General features: G+C 46.4%; 1 protein-coding gene across 1 annotated transcript; it reads left to right on the forward strand.

The window, feature by feature from the left end:
* Nucleotides 1–10,350: 10,350 nt before the first annotated feature.
* Nucleotides 10,351–18,118, forward strand: rflna (refilin A). Its single transcript, XM_084025853.1, has 3 exons — nucleotides 10,351–10,919; nucleotides 15,168–15,277; nucleotides 15,360–18,118. Exons 1-3 carry the CDS (start codon nucleotides 10,716–10,718, stop codon nucleotides 15,691–15,693), a joined length of 648 nt encoding a protein of 215 aa, XP_083881979.1. The 5' UTR covers nucleotides 10,351–10,715; the 3' UTR covers nucleotides 15,694–18,118.
* Nucleotides 18,119–18,881: the final 763 nt, after the last annotated feature.

Raw genomic sequence — 18,881 nt, forward strand, 5'->3', positions numbered from 1 at the left:
TTGATAGGGACAGATACAGCATGCATAGACAAACTGAGAACAGCTGACCAATGCAGGTAGCATAGTTCTTATAGTGGATGCTAATTTGCAAAACTCGTCCCTAGAAGTTTATGCAAAAAAAAAGAGATAAAACCAATGAGATAAAAAGAAGTTAAACCGAGTACATCCAGATACACTAAAGGTAAAAAAATAAAAAGAAGAGTTAGTGGTAGTTTGCAGGAAGGGAGTAGGAGAGACCCAGCTCATTTACTGGAACCAGTGTAGCATTACAGCATGGTGGAATCGGCACGCTTGCTAACCAACCAGCTGTACGCTAGGTAGCTTGCTAACTGCACCATGTTTAATGCTACACTGGTTACAGGAAATGAGCTGAACAAAGTGTGTGGAAGAAGTTTAATTTGGTTTGTTCTGCACTTGGTAACGTTACGCCGACGGCAACGATAACAACATTATATCCTATTTCACACTGATTATAGGTTTTATATTTAGTGATTTACTGCCTCTTCTTGTTGCACAATCCCCCGCCGTGGGACGAATAAAAGACGTCGGTTTGACTCCCGTTCTGCTTCTATGGCTCAGACCCACGTTAGGAGAAAGTGTCTTAATCCGATCCTTAAACTTAATGTCTTTTCTGTTTGGTGTAACTCCCTACGGCGCACAGACGTGCCCTCCAGATCGTTTTCTCCACCAGAAAGAAGAAGAAGAATGCTGGATCGTGACGTGAAAATGAAGGGCGGGAATGTGCTGACTACATAAACCTCTCATCCCAAAACCTCAACTGCCGTGATAGCTCTCAATCTGTCAGTCAGCAGCCCAGAGCGCTGCCCTCCAAGTGTCTTCAAGTCACAACTGAAATGCAATATTTCATCAGACGCACAATACATTTTGACAACGTGGTAAATGCAGTTCGACATGGCCGATGGGAGCTAAAAATCAGACGTCCGCGTGACAAACACAACCAGCTATAAATCACTGCAGCTTTTTAAAAATCATCCAAAGAAGAAAGATGACAATCCCATGCCAACAACGGCACATTAAAGTCATTAACCGAGTCTTACAGTAGGGCAGAGCATGGAGAGCAGCATTTAAAAAGTCATTTCTAATTCCACTGAACATAAAAAAAAACTTGGCCCGGCGTCTGAACTCCACCCCGTCCCATTTTCTCTGCGGTATTTTGAGCTTTGTGAAAGAAGAGATTCACTTCTGTGGAACTGGATGGGAGAAAATTGATCAGTTGGCCGGCGGCACAGAATAACATGGCTTCAAATCCCTCGTCTCCAGATCCAAACAGCTCTCCGGTTTAACAGCACAGTTGCCACCGCGGTCAAGCCTCTTTATGTTTCACATATGCTCAAATCTCATTATGACTGTGTGCTCGGTGAAAATGTGACCATCGCGGCAGGAAATGACCCGCGTTCTCGCTGCTGTCTGATCCGCCGTAACCCGGTTAGTTGGACGGCGTGAGGAGGCAGCAGCTGGGCGTCCTGCTGCCGGCCGCGGGTCAGCCGGGGTCAGCGTGGACTGGTGGGACAGTGGTCAGGACGTGGCCTCGGTCCAGCCCCACACAGCTGAACAGACTGGTTGCCAAAACCAGGCTGAAGCCCCAGTTTGAACCCTCGTCTGGAAAAAAAGGCCGTGGTAGCATCTCATTCTCCCTCAATCACTGCAGGATAAATTCTAGGAAACCAAATTGCAGCGGTTTGTCTAGACGGGACGCCAGAGGATCGAGTTCCACAGGTTGATGAATATTTCCAGAATATTCTTGGCCTTTTTCTTTTTAAGTTGGTGTAGCAGATGTTTTGCTACTGTGTGTGTGTGTGTGTGTGTGTGTGTGTGTGTGTGTGTGTGTGTGTGTGTGTGTGTACGTACACTGGAAATAGGTGCCAGAAAGGATCTAGCACACTTGTCAATGACTCACATTTTTCTGTAGCTGATAAACTTTCTGGGCGGACCCCACCTATCTGGTATCACCTGCAGATTAACCAACACGACGCCCCCCTGTGAGTCAGACCACGCGGTCCAGACCACGCGGTCCAGACCACCAGCCGTGTGCCGGCAGCGTCACTGACCTGCTTTTAAGAAATGACGTCCTGAAATAGCAGCCACGCTGACAAACTGCTGTATACGTTTCACCGGATCACAAACCTTCCTCCCAAAAACAGTTCAGCCCCTTTTAACCAGGATATCCTTTACATGCAGCAGCGAGGACGGGAAGGAACCTCCTTTTTGACTACGAAATGGACTTTTGTGTAAAAGATCATGACCAATTCCTTCTTTTTCGATACTAATATTACTGGTTTTGCAGGTATTTGTTAATCTTCCAGTGGATATTATGTTATAATGTACATTTCTGTCACCGTGTATTGAGTAAACATAGTTTTCATGCAACACAACCTGATAGCATTGTGAATTATAGATTCCCTCCTCCAATATATAAACACTCCGTTAGCGGCCTCAAAGAAAAAAGACGTTACAAGCCTCTGCAGTCTACGATTACCCAGAACACCCCTCTGCTTAGATCCACAGGTGCGTCTACAAGTATCCTTACAGAACTGTGAATCCAGCCTAAGGCGGCTCCTATGTAAAAAAAAAAAAAAGAAATCTTCCTTTTTAGTGGAGTGGGAAACAGGCCAAGTATAACAGAGTTAAAGAACATGGAAGGTCGTGTTTTACTGCGATGCTTGTTCTGACTCGTTATTTGCGGTATCAACTAACAATGTTGACACTGGTTGTAATCTGACTGGTGCAATATTTGTGTTGTCGGTAACAGACTGTTGGGAATTTTCTGCAACCAACAGAAGGAAGTGACCATATTTGGAGTGTAGAGGAGCGACGGGTGGATCTGAGGAACACAAGCAGCACCCTTACTGGATCTGGATTCATGTGGATTCTGGTGTGAAGCTGCTAACAAAGTTAGCTTCATAATTCAAGGTCAACTTTCCAGCTAAGTGTTAAAGTCATCTTCGTAGCTAACTAGCATTGGCAGGTAAACGTCTAAATCCGTCCCTTTGATCGGCTTGTATATTAACGTTAACAATCATATTTCCACATGACTGAACATCTTCGTGTTGTAACGCTGAACGCAGCGTTTTATTCAGCCTAACAAGTTGTGGCAGGAGCGCTGGTGTGGCGCTGCGAACACGCCTCTCCGTGTGTTGCCGTTCTAAGTATGTGCCCCGGTGTTAATGTGTGTGTGTACAAGTTGAAACACGGACATATAAACACAGCCTGTTTACCCACAGCTGTGTTGAGCAACAGAGATGTGTGTGTGCATGAATGAGTGTATCCTCCCCGAGGCAGACGGGCTGCCGAACAAAACACCAACCTCCGTCAGCAGACGGTCTGAAGCACGTTCAGCCGATCAATCCCCTTAATCGTTTTACAGCACCATGAGATTGCCAATAACGACATTGTGCAATTCTCCGTGGGATGGTGAGCGGTTTAACTCCCCGGCAGCAAAAAGTGAAAAGGCTTTAAGTTTGGACGCCTGAGCTGAGACTGTCATGGGAAAACACGTGAGGAATTTGCTTTCCTTTCATGTAGTTGCCTGGCTTTTTCCCCCGACACCTCCAGTCCTGCACGCTAACTGTACCGCTCTGAACTCCAACGACAAACAAGCACCGGAGGTGATCTCGCAAGACCGTCGCCTAATACGATCACATGACCGGCCAGGAAGGAGGCGTCAATCAGTGGGAAGATCTCCGAGTTCAGACACTGAACTGGAAAAGTACAGTTACTTTATTAAGTTGAAGTACCACAGCATTGTACTTAAAGCTAGGAACTGTGGACAAACCAGCACCAGAGTCCCTTTAGAAAACCTCTGGTTTTACTGCAGCGGGTCTGACCGTCGACTGTCAGTAAATGTTACCGTGTTATGTTTAAAAAGTACTACAATTTAAGATGACACTAACTGTAAACTCATGAACAAGTGGAACAAAATCAGCACAAAGACCCCGAATGTCCAAACCAGCAGATGTGATCATCAATTATAAACATACAACCGTCTTTACGATGGAGCCTCAACATGAAAAAACATCATTCACATCAATATAGTAAAGTACTATACTTGCAATAAATAAAGGCTATTAACAGATTCCTAAAAAAGTAATTAAAGAAGTCCACAGAACCGACCGCGGTGCAACAAGGCAGACAAAAGCAGCTTTTTTAGCCCGAGATTCATTGGAAGGATGCGGCCCACGAGGACCGAGGCTGACTCCGAGGGAAGCAGATGCTGGATGTGGACATGATGTCAGACTGAAGAGGGAAAAAGACGGAATAAGGTGTTTGACTCTGGATGATGTTGAGGGAGAGCTCAGCGTAAAGCTGGACTGAAGTTTAGATTATTGTTTGTGGTAGAAAACATACGGTCCTATAACTCCCATCAGCACCACAGCTATTGTTCATGTTTTCCCTCAATGACGCTGCATGCCTGCAGAAAGTTAGACCACATTTCCCATTAATCCAGCTTCCTGACTTTCTATCCCACACAAAAGGCTTCCGGGACGTCTCACCCAGGATGCTGGGCGAGTTGGAAACACATGTAACGCGTCGACGCTGCAGAAACAAAACACATGGACGTGCAGCTCCTCCCTCCACAAACCCGCCAGCCAGGAAGCAAGCTCCTCTGACCTCTGGACACGACTCCCCAGCACCTCCTGGGACTGGGTCCTTGTTCACCCAGCACCTCCTGGGACTGGGGTCCTTGTTCACCCAGCACCTCCTGGGACTGGATCCTTGTTCACCCAGCACCTCCTGGGACTGGAGTCCTTGTTCACCCAGCACCTCCTGGGACTGGGGTCCTTGTTCACCCAGCACCTCCTGGGACTGGGTCCTTGTTCACCCAGCACCTCCTGGGACTGGGTCCTTGTTGGACCTAGGGACACCACAATTTGGCACCGATTTCTTCCTCAAAGTCTTAAAAGGAGACTCAACCACACATTCCACATATTTTTCCAACAGACCATAAAGTATTCATCATCATGTAAGCACCTATTAGAGAACAGGCCGGCTCATTGAACCAAAGTTTCTAAGAAGATTAAAAATGTCAAAATGTCATTTTTAATCTTCTCTGGAATCAGAACCAATTATATAAAGACATTCTAACACCGACATCAACTTTTGTTTTTTGTGGTAAAAAGAAAATTAGCTCATCAGTCATCATCATTAAGTATTTATGTCAACCTTTCAAAATAAAAGGTTCATCACACTGGATTTATCACACACACACACACACACACACACACACACACACACACACACACACGCACACACACACGCACACACACACACACACACACACACACACACACACACACACACACACACACACACACACACACACACACACACAGGGAGAGAAACTGGGGGATTCCTTAAATAACACTGAGGTCAAAGCAGACATGGGTGGTCTGTGCTTGTCATTATATCCCTGCAGGCGAGAAGGCAAACACAAAGGATCATGGGAAACCCGACCTCGCCTGATGGCAGAGCACTCGAGCTGCTCTCAACCTGGCAGAACTCACACAGCCCCCCCCATGGTGGAGAATAATCCCTCTGACTGACGAGGAAGCCACCGCGTCTCCTGAACACAGATTTACTGCCACGCTGCTGTCGTTGACGTCTCAGATGGTTGGATTTGGTGAACATGCCGACACTGGAACCCAAACCAGACTCCCAGCGGACAGGTCGGCTCGTGTTGAAGCCCCGTCCCTCTAAGTGGAGATGAATGGGACAACATAAACAGCTCTTATCTCCCCCTCCCCTCCCCCGTCCTGACCTTTCTCCTCTTCCTCGTTGGCTCACATGGCTGCCGAGCCCGACTCCACCTTCTGGGTCAATAAATAACAGAATCCTCCATCCACGTTCCTCGGGTGGATGCTGTGACGTGAGTCATAAGCAGCTAAAAAACAGAGACTGACCATCTACTGCACACACAGTCCACTTCCTGAGACCACGTTTCATGCATTTATATGACCTCTGCATATTTACTGAGGCAGATTATAGATTGTTTCTATGTGTATCGATCCATACACTGAGCGTGTCACTAACACAGTCACATGCCGGCCTGTTACACATTAAACAAAGGCCGTCCTGGTGTTTACCTTTGACTGTTCACACAGAGCGGCGAGGAAGCGGCGAGGAAGCGGCGTGCAGGTGAATCACTGATTACAGCCGGTGTGGGTGAGCTGTTAGCATCTGCTGCGCCTCGGGGAGCTCATAAAGAGGAGGTCACCGAGGGTGCAGGACGCCGAGTTCCACAGCGACCCGGTCGGTGGCGATGATTTGTGACTGTTGAAAAACAAACGAGATGCACGCTCTTATTGGTTAGCAGATTATACGGCCGGAATATGAATCAGATGTTAAACTGGTGCAAATTAAAGTGGAATGTGGTGAAATGTAGTCCAACCAAACAAAAGGAGAAAGTATGACTTCCCCGCCTCTCTGTGAAGAAAAGGCCTTTATTTAAAGATAAAGAATAAGAATAATGTTTGGATATATTTCTAAATTTCTATATATAAAATCAGGCGGAAGAATAATTATAAATGCAATGTTCACTCGTAGTTAGTTAGCTAGAAGCAGTGGGCTTTAAAATGCTTGTTTTCTGAATGGAGTCTGGTTCGATCGGAGGTAGGCTACGCTAACGCTGTAGCTGCTCCGTAAACACTTAAAATAACGCCATATAGGAGGGGGGGGGGGGGGGGGGTGGTCTCCTTCATCCAGGGGGGGGGGTCTCCCCATTAAAACCAGATGCAGCCGGGCTCCAGAGCAGCGAGGTGCTGTACAGATTGAACTCGTCTGCTGGATGACTGAGAACCTGCCAGGCTCATCCATCATCGAGTGGAAGCATGTCCATAACCCCTTATAGTCTTCTTGTTTTAAACGGGCCAATACGATTGGAGGTGCGTGGGTCACATGACCACGTGAGCACGCCGAACAAGCGCCCAGTGTTTTTGTGTACATTCGTGTGAAAAGCAAACGGGTCACCTATCTGTGAGACGGAGACGAGTCCAGGTGTGTGTGTGTGTGTGTCTGTGTGTGTGTGTGTTTGTGTGTGTGTGTGTGTGTGTGTGTGTGTGTGTGTCTGTGTGTAAAAACCGCTGTGACTCAAAACAACCTCCCTGACAGGGCCGGCCTCTCTGTGGTTTGTTTACATGGAGAGCTATTCCAGACGGCACATGCACACACCAACGTGCAGAGAATCTGGGCCTTACACTGAAAAACACAGAAGAATCGGTCACAGGGGGCGAAATAGACTTCTTTCTGTCTGACTGTTAGTCTCACTTACTCTGTTGCATGCAAACAGACAAACACACACACACACACACCTGTACCCCCCCCCCCCCCTCCAGACCCAGTTCACACAGCTGGCTTGGCAACGTCTTGTGAACGCAGCGAGGCCGAGCCAGAGAGTTGTGCAGATCAGGAATGTGAGCGTCTCCATTTCTCTGTGTGAATTTCTGCATCTATGCACACAAACGTGTGTGTGTGTGTGTGTGTGTGTGTGTGTGTGTGTGTGGATGTGAGTGATTGCGATGAGGGGGGGAAGATGATCGAGCACTAAAAAATGAATCATCAACAGACGTCTTGGCTGTCCTGGCTGTCCTGGCTGCCCCCCCCCCCCCCTCTCTTGAAGCCTCCTGAGATCTCAAAGCTCTCAGGAACGAGATCCTGATTGCAGAACTCTTCAATCTTCTCCCACGTAACGGGGAACGCCGCTCGGCCAAGCGGAGAAGGTGTTCCACAAAGATCCAGCATCCGTCCTGGAGAAGGTCCAGGTTTGACAAACGGGGGTCGAAGCGTCGTTACTGAGAAGGATAGAACGGCTTCCCTGAACCCGGGGACGGATAAACGAACATGGACAACACATTAAGGGAGAAAATAAACAGATGATTGACCTGCACAGGAAGGCTCTCTATTCATGGTTATCATATGGGTCAGATTTAAACCTTCAGGGTTATAAAATCCTTCCCAGAAGTTAGAATTAATAAAATAAAGGAGCAGAGAGTGAGGATGCCGATATTAATACAAACATGCTGAATATGACCACATGTGAGCCTTTAAAGGTGCAGACGTGTGACCAAACCCACCGACGTGTAAAGTATCACATTATGACGCGCAGGTGGCAGAGTGGTTAGAGTGCATGCCATGCACGTACGTACGTACGTACGTACGCCGACCCCGGTTCAAATCCCGGCCGGAGGTCCTGCACGTCACCCCCCCCCTCCTGTCTTCCCTATCTGTCCACTGCTAATAAAAAGCCGTCTATGCCTGAAAAAATCTTTTAAAAGAGTACCACATTATTCCGGCGTGTCACTCCCTCAGCAAGGCTGCCATTGAGCAACACTTCCTGCCGGCTCGCTCTCAGACATGCCCACACAAACCCTCATCATCAGCCGTGCCTGCTGCTATTTTATGGCTAATCTGGAACAGATCTCCACCCTAATCCCTCCACATCAACATGACTGAGACGGACACACACACACACACACACACACACACACACACACACACACACACACACACACACACACACACAGACACACACACACACACACACACACACACACACACACACACACACACACACACACACACAAACACACACACACAAACACACACACACACACACACACACACACGCACACGCACACACACACACACCTGACCCAGGGAACGGCGGTAAAGACCAGCGTCTTGCTGTGGCTTTAAAACAATAATGCAGAGGAGGGAAAACAATTCTCCACAAACAACCCTGCAGCTGTGTGAGCTTAACGGGCCTTTAATTAAGTCGATCTGCCGACGACACAAAGAAACAGTTATCTTCCTTTTTATGAGAGCCCAAGAAAAAAAACATCACGCATGAGTTCCTGGCAATCTGTGGTAAATACCATGGAGAGCTGCTGGACCATCAAAGATACAATCAACCACTTTAAGACGCAGTCGGCTCGTGTTCACGCTCTGTGTGTGTGTGTGTGTGTGTGTGTGTTTGTCTGTGTGTGTGTGTGTGTCTGTGTGTGTGTGTGTGTGTGTGTGTGTAGGACCATGCACTCATTTAGTAACTGGTGGATGCTCAGCGTTCCCACCCATCTCCACCCAGTCCTGAAATACACCAGACACACACACACACACACACACACCGACACACACACACACACACACACACACACACACACACACACACACACACACACACACACACACACACACACACACACACACACACACACACAGGCTTTATGAAAAATAACTGCAGTAATCCCTTTAATAGCAAACTGCTCCCCAAAGACAGCTGATGGTTTCTTGAAATGAGGAGAAACAAAATTCTGGCTGCAGTCGATCAATCGTGTTTTTCTTTTTATCAGTAATCAATATGAGGGAAACACAAACGGCAGGGCTCCACTTGTTTGGGCAGAGATGTTAGAAGTTCACTCTGTTGGACAGAACAACAGGTTTACCTAATCAATATCACACAAGCAACAACATCAGCAACGTTGTGTCCTCGGATCAGTGATCAATAATATCAATCCATCAGTGGTGGAGGATGAACGTGAACATGATCAGTGATCAATAATCCATAGCGTGTTTGTTGTACTGAAGTCCTCCACAATCTGGTCCACTTTATACTCACACTTCCAGTCCACTGGTCCCAGTAGAACCAGTCCACTCTCTGGTCCCGGTAGAACCAGTCCACTTTCTGGTCCCAGTAGAACCAGTCCTCTCTGGTCCCAGTGGAACCAGTCCTCTCTCTGGTCCCAACCAGTCCTCTCTGGTCCCAGTGGAACCAGTCCTCTCTTTGGTCCCAGTAGAACCAGTCCTCTCTGGTCCCAATGGAACCAGTCCACTCTCTGGTCCCGGTAGAACCAATCCACTTTCTGGTCCCAGTAGAACCAGTCCTCTCTCTGGTCCCAGTAATAAATATATAAATATAAGTACACAAAAACTGCTTTGTGACATAAGAAAATAATCACCACTGATTGCTTTGATGTCATTAACTCTAAAGTACTAATTAACTGATAATTACAGGTGTTTTTATCACTACAACCATTCATTCAACATAATTAATAACGTTACCTATTAATCAGAACGTGTTGTAATAAATAATGACGGCGGATTATTGACTAATAATCATTATTAATATGAATATAATGGAACCAGCATTGAACCAGCAGGGAGGGATTCTGGTGGGACTTGCTCAAGGGCACTCCCGCGGATCACAGCTGCACAGACGTGCTCGCCCCTGTCGGCCGTGCGTGGAAGTGATCCGGATCATGAGGGCTGGACTGGATCCAGGTGCAGGAAAAAAGGAAAAAGCCTGGCAGGATCATTAAGAAGGAGCTCTGCGCGCACACGCTGCACACTCACACGCAGGCGGGGCGCGCAGAGGGTCTCATCCCGATCCGGATCGGTGCCAGACCACTTTGTTTGTGGGGGGTTTCGGTACCTTTTTTTTTACATTGAGAACATTGAATGAACGTGTTTGAAAGCGGACTTTCTGGATTATAATTCGGGATTAAAGGTGGATATCTCGACGCGCAGGTAACCTTCCAGAGGGTTCCGTGTGGTGCGTTCATGCGTATCTGACTTCTTAGTTTCTAAACATCTCTTCTCTGCTCGGGTTCAAAGTTGCCCAACGAGGATTGTTTGTACCGACCAGGAGGGTTCGGGGCGGAGGGGGGCGGTTCGGTCGGGGGTGGTTCGGTCCCGTCGTCCCAGACATGGTGGGGCATCTACACCTACAAGCGATGGATGAAAGCCTGAAAGGAAAGAACCGAGAGGGGCTGCTCGACAGTCCGGACTCGGGCTTGCCCCCGAGTCCCAGCCCGCCCTTCTGCTCGCTGTCCCCGGCCCCGAGCGACGCCGCGCGCTCCGAGGACAACCTCCACGGGAGCTCCGGGAAGGAGAGCCGGGACGGGAAACTGGTGAGTCCCGACCCGAAACCGGTCCGGGGGGGGGGGGGTCACTTCACTGAAAGTAAAACATCTGGAAGCTCTCTCTCTCTCTCTCTCTCTGGTTTTCTGGTTCTGGTTCCGTCAGCTGGACCAGAACCACATGAGGGTCAGTGACTTGGTTCTGTAGCCCACTTGGGGTTTCCAAACCTGAGGTCCAGGGACTCCCAGGGGTCCTGGAGGGGTCCCCAAGCGAGCTGACAGACCTGTAACAGTGTGTGTGTGTGTGAAACTATTATAATCCAGCGGTACAAAGTGATGGATTCACGACGGAGGAGTCAAGTAGAAGTACAAGAACCTTCTCTACTGAAGTAGAAGTACAGATACCTGTGTTCTCAGAGTACTCAGAGTAGAGAGTATCCGTATGAAGTACTTTTCTACTGGCTGTCATGTTTATAAGACAGAGAAACATAATAAAGTACGCAGCCTGGTTTTAAAATGTGAGGAGGAAGTACAGATTTGTTTTAACATGTAGGAAGGAAACGTATACAAGTACTCAAGTACAGATACCTGCATGTTCATACTGAAGTACAGTAACAAAGTATTCGTCTGATATTTACCCCTCAGTCTGTTTGTATTCCCGGTTAATAACCATCACGTTTCTTATTGACTCGTTAAAAAACATCTCTGGTTGATTTCAGATAAATGTTTGTATCTTCGTCCCTTAATATTAATGTTTTATATATATATATATATATATATATCTATATATATATATATATATATAAAAACATTAGTACGTAGTAGTAGTATAAGGATTCAACCCGCCAAAATGCGATATTATCGCTCGATAATCATCAAAATGTGCTTTAAATTGCAATAAAACATGTTTTATTCCATCACAGATAAAACAAATGATCTGAAATACGACGATCATCAGATCTGCATGTATAAACGGTAAATAAATCCTGTATTTTAGGATCCTGTAGTATTTTAAATCAGGCTTTATTTGTCACTCTCTCCTTCGATAACTTCGATATTTATGATGACGATGGAAATACACAGCGAGTGTTTTTTTTATGGCTTGAATGTAAAACAGGAAATGGATGTTAAAAAATAAAAAGATCGCTTACTTGAAGTGAATCATCGTTACTTTTCTTGCGTTTACAGGTTTTTTAAATATCTTGATTTATTTCCAGATTAACAGTTTTGAATCAGCGATCAACGAATTCTATTATCACGTATATTTCAACCATCCTTTGAACGCACCGTTCACTCCATCAGCGGCAGATTATCGGTAGATTATCAGAATATTATCGGTAGATTATCAGTAGATTATTAGAAGATTATCGGTAGATTATTGGAAGATTATCGGTAGATTATCGGCAGATTATCAGAATATTATCGGTAGATTATCAATAGATTATCAGTAGATTATCGGTAGATTATCGGCAGATTATCAGAATATTATCGGTAGATTATCAGTAGATTATCAGTAGATTATCGGTAGATTATTAGAAGATTATCAATAGATTATCAGTAGATTATCGGTAGATTATCGATAGATTATCCCCACGGAAACTTCAGATTTACGATAATTGTCGACTCGATGGGAAAGAAAAGAGGAAGAATCACCTCGCAGGTCGCTGCCGGTCCTCGGAGGTCAGGAGGACAAGCCTGCGCAGGTCTCATACCCCTTTTCCACCAACGCGAACCTAGTTCAGGAACCGGGCCGGTGCCGTGCTGGTTCGCAGTTGGTTCAACTTGCGAACCGTCCGAGAACCTGTTTGCGTTTCCACCGGCTAGAGAGCCCAGAGAGCCACGTCATTACGTCACTGTATACGTCTGAGGTTTCCCCGCAGCGCTAATTTCATGCATAGCAGACATGTCTCTTCAGAAAAAGTGTTTATTTTGGCAAATAATACAATAACAATAAAATACACAAAATACTAAAATCACAACATGTTTTAAAGTGTAGAACAGTGTGTGATCAATAGATCAAAGTGTTTGATGTTTAGTCTGCAGGTTGGACCTCCGTTCAATATCGCCGATGTCGATCACAAACGTGTCCACGACGCTGTGAACACAGATGTTATGTTACGTTGGTAGTTGGTAACATTTAGTTAACGGCAGTCAGAAAGTGGCATGCTAACGTTGTTGTTAGCAATATCACGCTAGCTGGCTAGCTAGCCGGTCAGCTTACATTACCCGAGGAAGCAAAGCCACTAGTTGCTGCTGTTATGAACGTAATCACTAGCTTGGTCAACTAAACAGAAATGTGTCGTTGGTTAGCAACGAGGTGAAACATTTTAAAAGTGAAACTTACCGGGAACAGTAACGTTAGTAAAACTCCGCACTCCGCAGCGGCGTATTTTCCCCTGTTGCCTCGAGCGTTAACCCCGCCCCCAGCCCCTGACGTAGGTTTGTGAACGGTTCTAGACCAGCAAAGAGTTGGTGCCGCTCTGGAACCAGTTTTTCTGGCCCAGAGCCGGCTCTTTGTCTGTGGAAACAGGAAGAACTGGTTCGCGATTGGGCACCGGCTCCGAACCGGCCCTCAAAATGCCTCGGTGGAAAAGGGGTACCAGAGGCCTCAGAAATGCTGCAATGCATCCTGGGAGTTGGGTGACATTTGAGGTTTTTGCTGAAGAGAGAGAGAGAGAGAGAGAGAGAGGTTCAGATAAGTAGGTGGATTTTGTTGTTAAAGATCCGATGATGACGATGACGAAGACGATGATGATGGTGGTGATGATGATGATGATGACAACGACGATGGCGGTGGCTCAGGCGGTGGAGCGGGTTGGCCAATGTTGGCAGGGTCGGCGGTTCGATCCCCGCTCTTGTCACTGTGTCGTGGTCGTTGTGTCCTTGGGCAAGGCACTTCACCCAGCTTGCCTCGTGTGAATGTGTGTGACTGCTGTTTGTTTGAGGTGGTGGTCGGAGGGGCCGTAGGCCACGCCTCCTGTGGTTACTATGGTAGTTACCACCACCGGTATGACGGAGTGAATGAATGGAACCTGTCAGAGCACTTTGAGTGTCTAGAAGCACCAAACAACTCCATCCATTATTATTATGGTGGTGATGGTGATGATGATGATGGTGATGATGGTGGTGATGATGATGATGATGGTGATGATGGTGGTGATGATGATGATGGTGATGATGGTGATGTGTGCACACAAACCCAACGACATCTACAGATCCTCCTGTCTGTCGCCGTGACAACACCTCCATGTTTTCTACCTTCCAGATCTATTTGTGTGTTGTTTTTGTGTGCCACCTCAGAACAATCCTCCAGGGCTATTTAAGGGTGCAGGGGGGGGTGTAGAGGTTGGGGGGGGGGGGGGGGGGGGGGTGCAGGAGGGGGGGGGTGTAGAGCGTGGCTTGTTAGAGGCCGTTGCATAAGTGTTTGATGACCTCTCACGTCTAAATTAAACCCACCTGATGACCTCCGTCTGTTTTCAAACCTCTCTGTGCATGAGAGCGTGGTCACGTGATCTTGGGTCATGTGATCTCGGGGTGTTTGATGGACGGGGGTGGGGGGGGGGGGGGCGTCTCTCTCTCTCTCATTGTGCTTTGTACATTGTGCGGGTCGCTCGACTGCAGACTGTTTTTCCTGGGAAGAAATGTGCTTCCAGGAGGGTTTCAGCTTTGTGTGCATACGGGGGGGGGGAGGGGGGAGAGGAGGGGGGGGGAGGGGGGAGAGGAGGGGGGGGGGTGTCCACTGCCCTCCATTCACGAGTGTTTGCTTTGCACAGTTTGCCAGAACTCACCGCTGAGAGGATACCTGGCATCTTCGGAGGGTTTTTCCAGGTCATGAAGGAAATGTACGGAAGCCCATCAGTGCCACAGTCAGGAAAAAAAACGTAAAAAAAAAAAATCCCTTCGTATCTCAGATTATGAGAAACAGACCAACGACACTACGTCACTATTTTGATAAAGTTTCACTTTTTTTCTGACGTGGCACTAATGGGCTTCCGTACACGAACCTGAACCGAGTGTGAGTTCAGCTCGAGCGGCGTTGATGAACGTAGGGAAGACGAGCCTCACGCCGCGGCGGCGGCGGCGATGCCGTGTCCTTGGCCCCCGTCTTCATGCTCATGTTATTATGTTTGCATTTGTTTGTATACTGAAGGTGCAAGAATTAAAAACGGAAGCCGGGCTTCGTGTCTGCCTGTTGTCGTGGTAACCGGCGAGTTCTCTTTGGGGGCGTGTTCTTCCTGTAGGAGTGTTTTTAATTTGCTTCCTGCTGAAATCCCTGCTGACTGTGTTTCCTGTCCACAGCTGCCGTACCTGCTGCTGAACCCGACGAGCGCCGACCCAAAGAGCCGCATGCACCCGGTGTTCTTCGGAGAAAGCATCGAGGTCGACCCCAAACCGGAGCAGGAGATCAAGTGAGGGAGCCGCCGCCGACGTTCTTGTTCCGCCGCCGGTGATCCGCCGTGTTTCTGAACCGTTTCCTCTCTCTCCTTCCAGGTGCAACTCTGAGGTGAAGTACGACTCCGACAAGCACTACCGGGACCAGGTGTACTGCACGCCGGTGGCCACGCCCACCGCCTTCAGCGAGACGGTGGTGGCGGTGCGCGACTGCACCTGGCGGAGCTACAAGTCGCAGGTGTACCTGGAGCCGCGGCAGAAGCCCGTCAGCTACCAGAGCACCACCATCATCTACCCCAAACACGCCAAGAACACGTATCGCACCACGCTCAACTACAACGCCGCCGCCGGCCGCCGCTGGTTCGTGTCCACGGTTCAGCTGGAGTCCAGCGAGGACACGAGTCCCTGCATCATCTACACGGAGGACCTGTAGGCCCCCAGGAGGACCTGTAGGCCTTAGAGAGGACCTGTAGGCCTGAGGGAGGACCTGTAGGCATGAGGGAGACCCTGTAGGCCTCCAAGAGGACCTGTAGGCCTGAGGAGGACCTGTAGGCCTGAGGGGGACCTGTAGGCCTGAGGGAGGACCCGTAGGCCTGAGGGGGACCTGTAGGACTGAGGGAGGACCTGTAGGCCTGCGGGAGGACCTATAGAACTGAGGGAGGACCTGTAGGCCCCCAGGAGGACCAGTAGGCCCACCAGGTCACTGTCTGGTTTGTTTTGGAGGACCGAGGAACTTGGGGGGGCACTAAAACCCGGATCCATCCGTACTCTCCGTGGAGGAACCCCTTCAGCTGCACTTCAGTGGTTTATGTCTTATTTAAAACGGGAGCTGACAAATTGGTGGCCTTCGCTCTCTTTCTGGTTCGACCGTGAGCTCGGGGACATGTGGTGGATTTCCTGGACCCGGACCCAGACCTAGACCCAGTCCCACCAACGCAAAGCTTTCTAATTATGGCTTTATTGCACTTGTTTTCTATAAATCACAGTCTGCCCAGTGGACTTGGTGTTATGGTGGGGGGGGTTCAGGACTACATATGAAAAATTGGACCAAAATATCTCTACAAACTTGCTGTAGTTTAAATGAACACGTTCAGACAGCAGCTTGTTTATTCACCGTGAAAAAACAGGAATCCCAACAATTAGCAGATTAGCTTGAAGATAAATACGATAAAATAAAACTTAGACTGGATTAGTCGTCACCAGCTATTCGTGAATTCATCCGCCAAGCTTGGGCAAGAAGTAACAAGTAGTCGGTCTCAAACATTAAACCTGCAGGAACGTCTTCACTCCGTCCGAACAAACGCCACATAATTAAGTATAATTATGGCTGATTATAGTTTTAGTTGCACAATATTTTGAACTTAACCAGTAATCTTTTTGTACATGTAGGTCACGCACACGTGATTAAATCTGTTTCTTTCAATGTATTCATGGAATATTTGATTATGCTAGCGTGGCTAACGTTATTCGGTCATTTAATCCGATATTATTACTCACTTTGAGTAATGTTGTTGTCACTTTGATTTAAAATCTTGTGAAGTATCCAGGTCAGATTTTACAACCATACAGCGTCAACGAGTCATAGACTAGCAAGCTAACGTTGTCTTTGTTAGCAAACGTTAGCTACAGTAGCTAACGAGCTAACTGGTTGCATATTTAATTGAATTACTTTGTTCCATACAACTTACAACCTCTTTTAATGTCGTGAGGTGTTGCGGTAAAACTCACATTTTAACATCATGTCGCATGATCGCTTTGAATTTACGAATCGCTGGTGCAACCGAGGGTTTTTGTGTCGTTTTTCCACATTAACGAATCGTCATGCGGGGCAGTTTTCCGATCAAAAGCATCAAACATTTTTATTAATTTATTAAAATAATAAATTAATAAAAATGCATCAGTTCTATGAAGCCGTATTGTAAAAAAACTAAAACAAGTCGGCAATTTTCAGCGAAAAAACTAAATCAGAATTTTCGAGATTAAAGTCGTACATTTACGAGAAAAAAATAACTCATATTTCATGAAGAAAACAAATATTTTCTGAGATTATAAAGGTTTTTTCTCGTAATTTTGTGAGTTTGAAAATTACCACTTAAATCTCAGAAAAAACATTTCGGAAATGTACGACTTTAATTTTTTCTTGGAATATTGCCCCGCCCCTCCCCCGGCTCCTTTTTTTCATTTTACATTCAATGTCCTGAATACGGCGTCGTAGATTTTCACTGTTTTATTGAGCATTTTCGTGACTTTATTTTTATTTTTGCGTCTCTATATTTAGATTCCTGAACAAGGCAAATATTGAAAATTCAGACTTTACCTCACATTTTCGTTGGTGTCAGTTTTACTTCATTGCAAATGTGTTTGCTGACTTTGAGTTGAGGTTGTTTTTTATTTGCTGTCTTGTTATTTTTATAGTTTGATAAATAAAAACCTCCAGATAAGTGAGTAAGTGTGAAGTTCGGAGCGTGGACGTGTTCGATGACGAGGTTTATCGGTATCGTACGACGCATGCTGGTTAACGAGGGAACTGCAAGTAGCGCGACGGGAAGAGATGAATAAATGTGATCTGCTCTTTGAGACGAGGAAGTCGTTCTGAAGATGGTTTTTAATAATAAAGATGATGTGCAGACGTCTGTGAAACGGCGAGAGGAAGTCGGCGGGGGTTCGAGGTTTTTACGTGTTTCCAACACTTGATTTTGTTCCTGTAAAATATTCTTCCTGTTGTATATGTTGGCATCGAGGCACTTCATAATTCTCTTTATATTTTTGTACATCAATCATTGTTCTTGTTCTGATCAACGGAAAAATTATTTAAAAAGATGTATATCCTAAATGAATAAATAATAATAATATCAGTTCCCAAAGCTCTTAATGGTGTTGTGTTCATCACTTTGATCTGAAGCTTTCCATGAAAATCGTTCTTACATAAACAAAAAATTAATTCTCAGGACTGGAGATCGACTATGAGGAACTTTCTTATCGGTTAATTATATTATATATCTGTTATATATTATAACAGAAGTTGGGAAGTAACAAATACTTCATTACTGCACTTGTGAGTATGACGTTGCAGGTATACTTGAGTATAACGACATTTCTTCTTTGGGCAGCAGGAGGATTAAACTTCTGTCAGGACGGATGTTGGGGAAGGAGAAAGGAAGGCTAATTACAGTTCTAATGTGAGAACATCGTCACCTTGTGAAGCTCAGTGGACTTATGTAAGGAGGCGGATCGGAACAGCCTGACCTTCACAGGAGCTGAATGACCGGACAGTAGACCACCACAGACCAGTACCACAGACCAGAGACCAGTACCATCAAATGAGTTTTAAGCCCTCAATGCAAAACTTTACAGAAGTCTGCATTTCCACAGACTTCGTCTGAGGGGATTACCCACAAGTCATAGCGTTGAAAAAATTACTAAATATAAAATCTATTTCTTTGTGTTTCTATATAAAAATCGGATGTTTTATTCTACCAAGAAAAGAAAATATGACGCATCCTCACATCAGTAATATATTATAACACAACCAATAAAATCATGACATTATCAATCAAGAATAATAGTAAGAGTAATCAATTGAGAGAGAAGTACATTTTCTCACAGACTTACATGCAGTCA

Source organism: Eutrigla gurnardus (assembly GCF_963514095.1).
Source record: "Eutrigla gurnardus genome assembly, chromosome: 13".
Lineage (NCBI taxonomy): Eukaryota > Metazoa > Chordata > Actinopteri > Perciformes > Triglidae > Eutrigla > Eutrigla gurnardus.

Excerpts from the sequence above, each read along its gene's own strand:
- rflna (XM_084025853.1), top strand. The coding sequence starts at position 10,716 with ATGGTGGGGCATCTACACCTACAAGCGATGGATGAAAGCCTGAAAGGA. Across the intron at positions 10,920-15,167 it reads AGAGCCGGGACGGGAAACTG|CTGCCGTACCTGCTGCTGAA; the intron begins GTGAGTCCCGAC and ends TCCTGTCCACAG. Across the intron at positions 15,278-15,359 it reads AAACCGGAGCAGGAGATCAA|GTGCAACTCTGAGGTGAAGT; the intron begins GTGAGGGAGCCG and ends CTCTCCTTCCAG.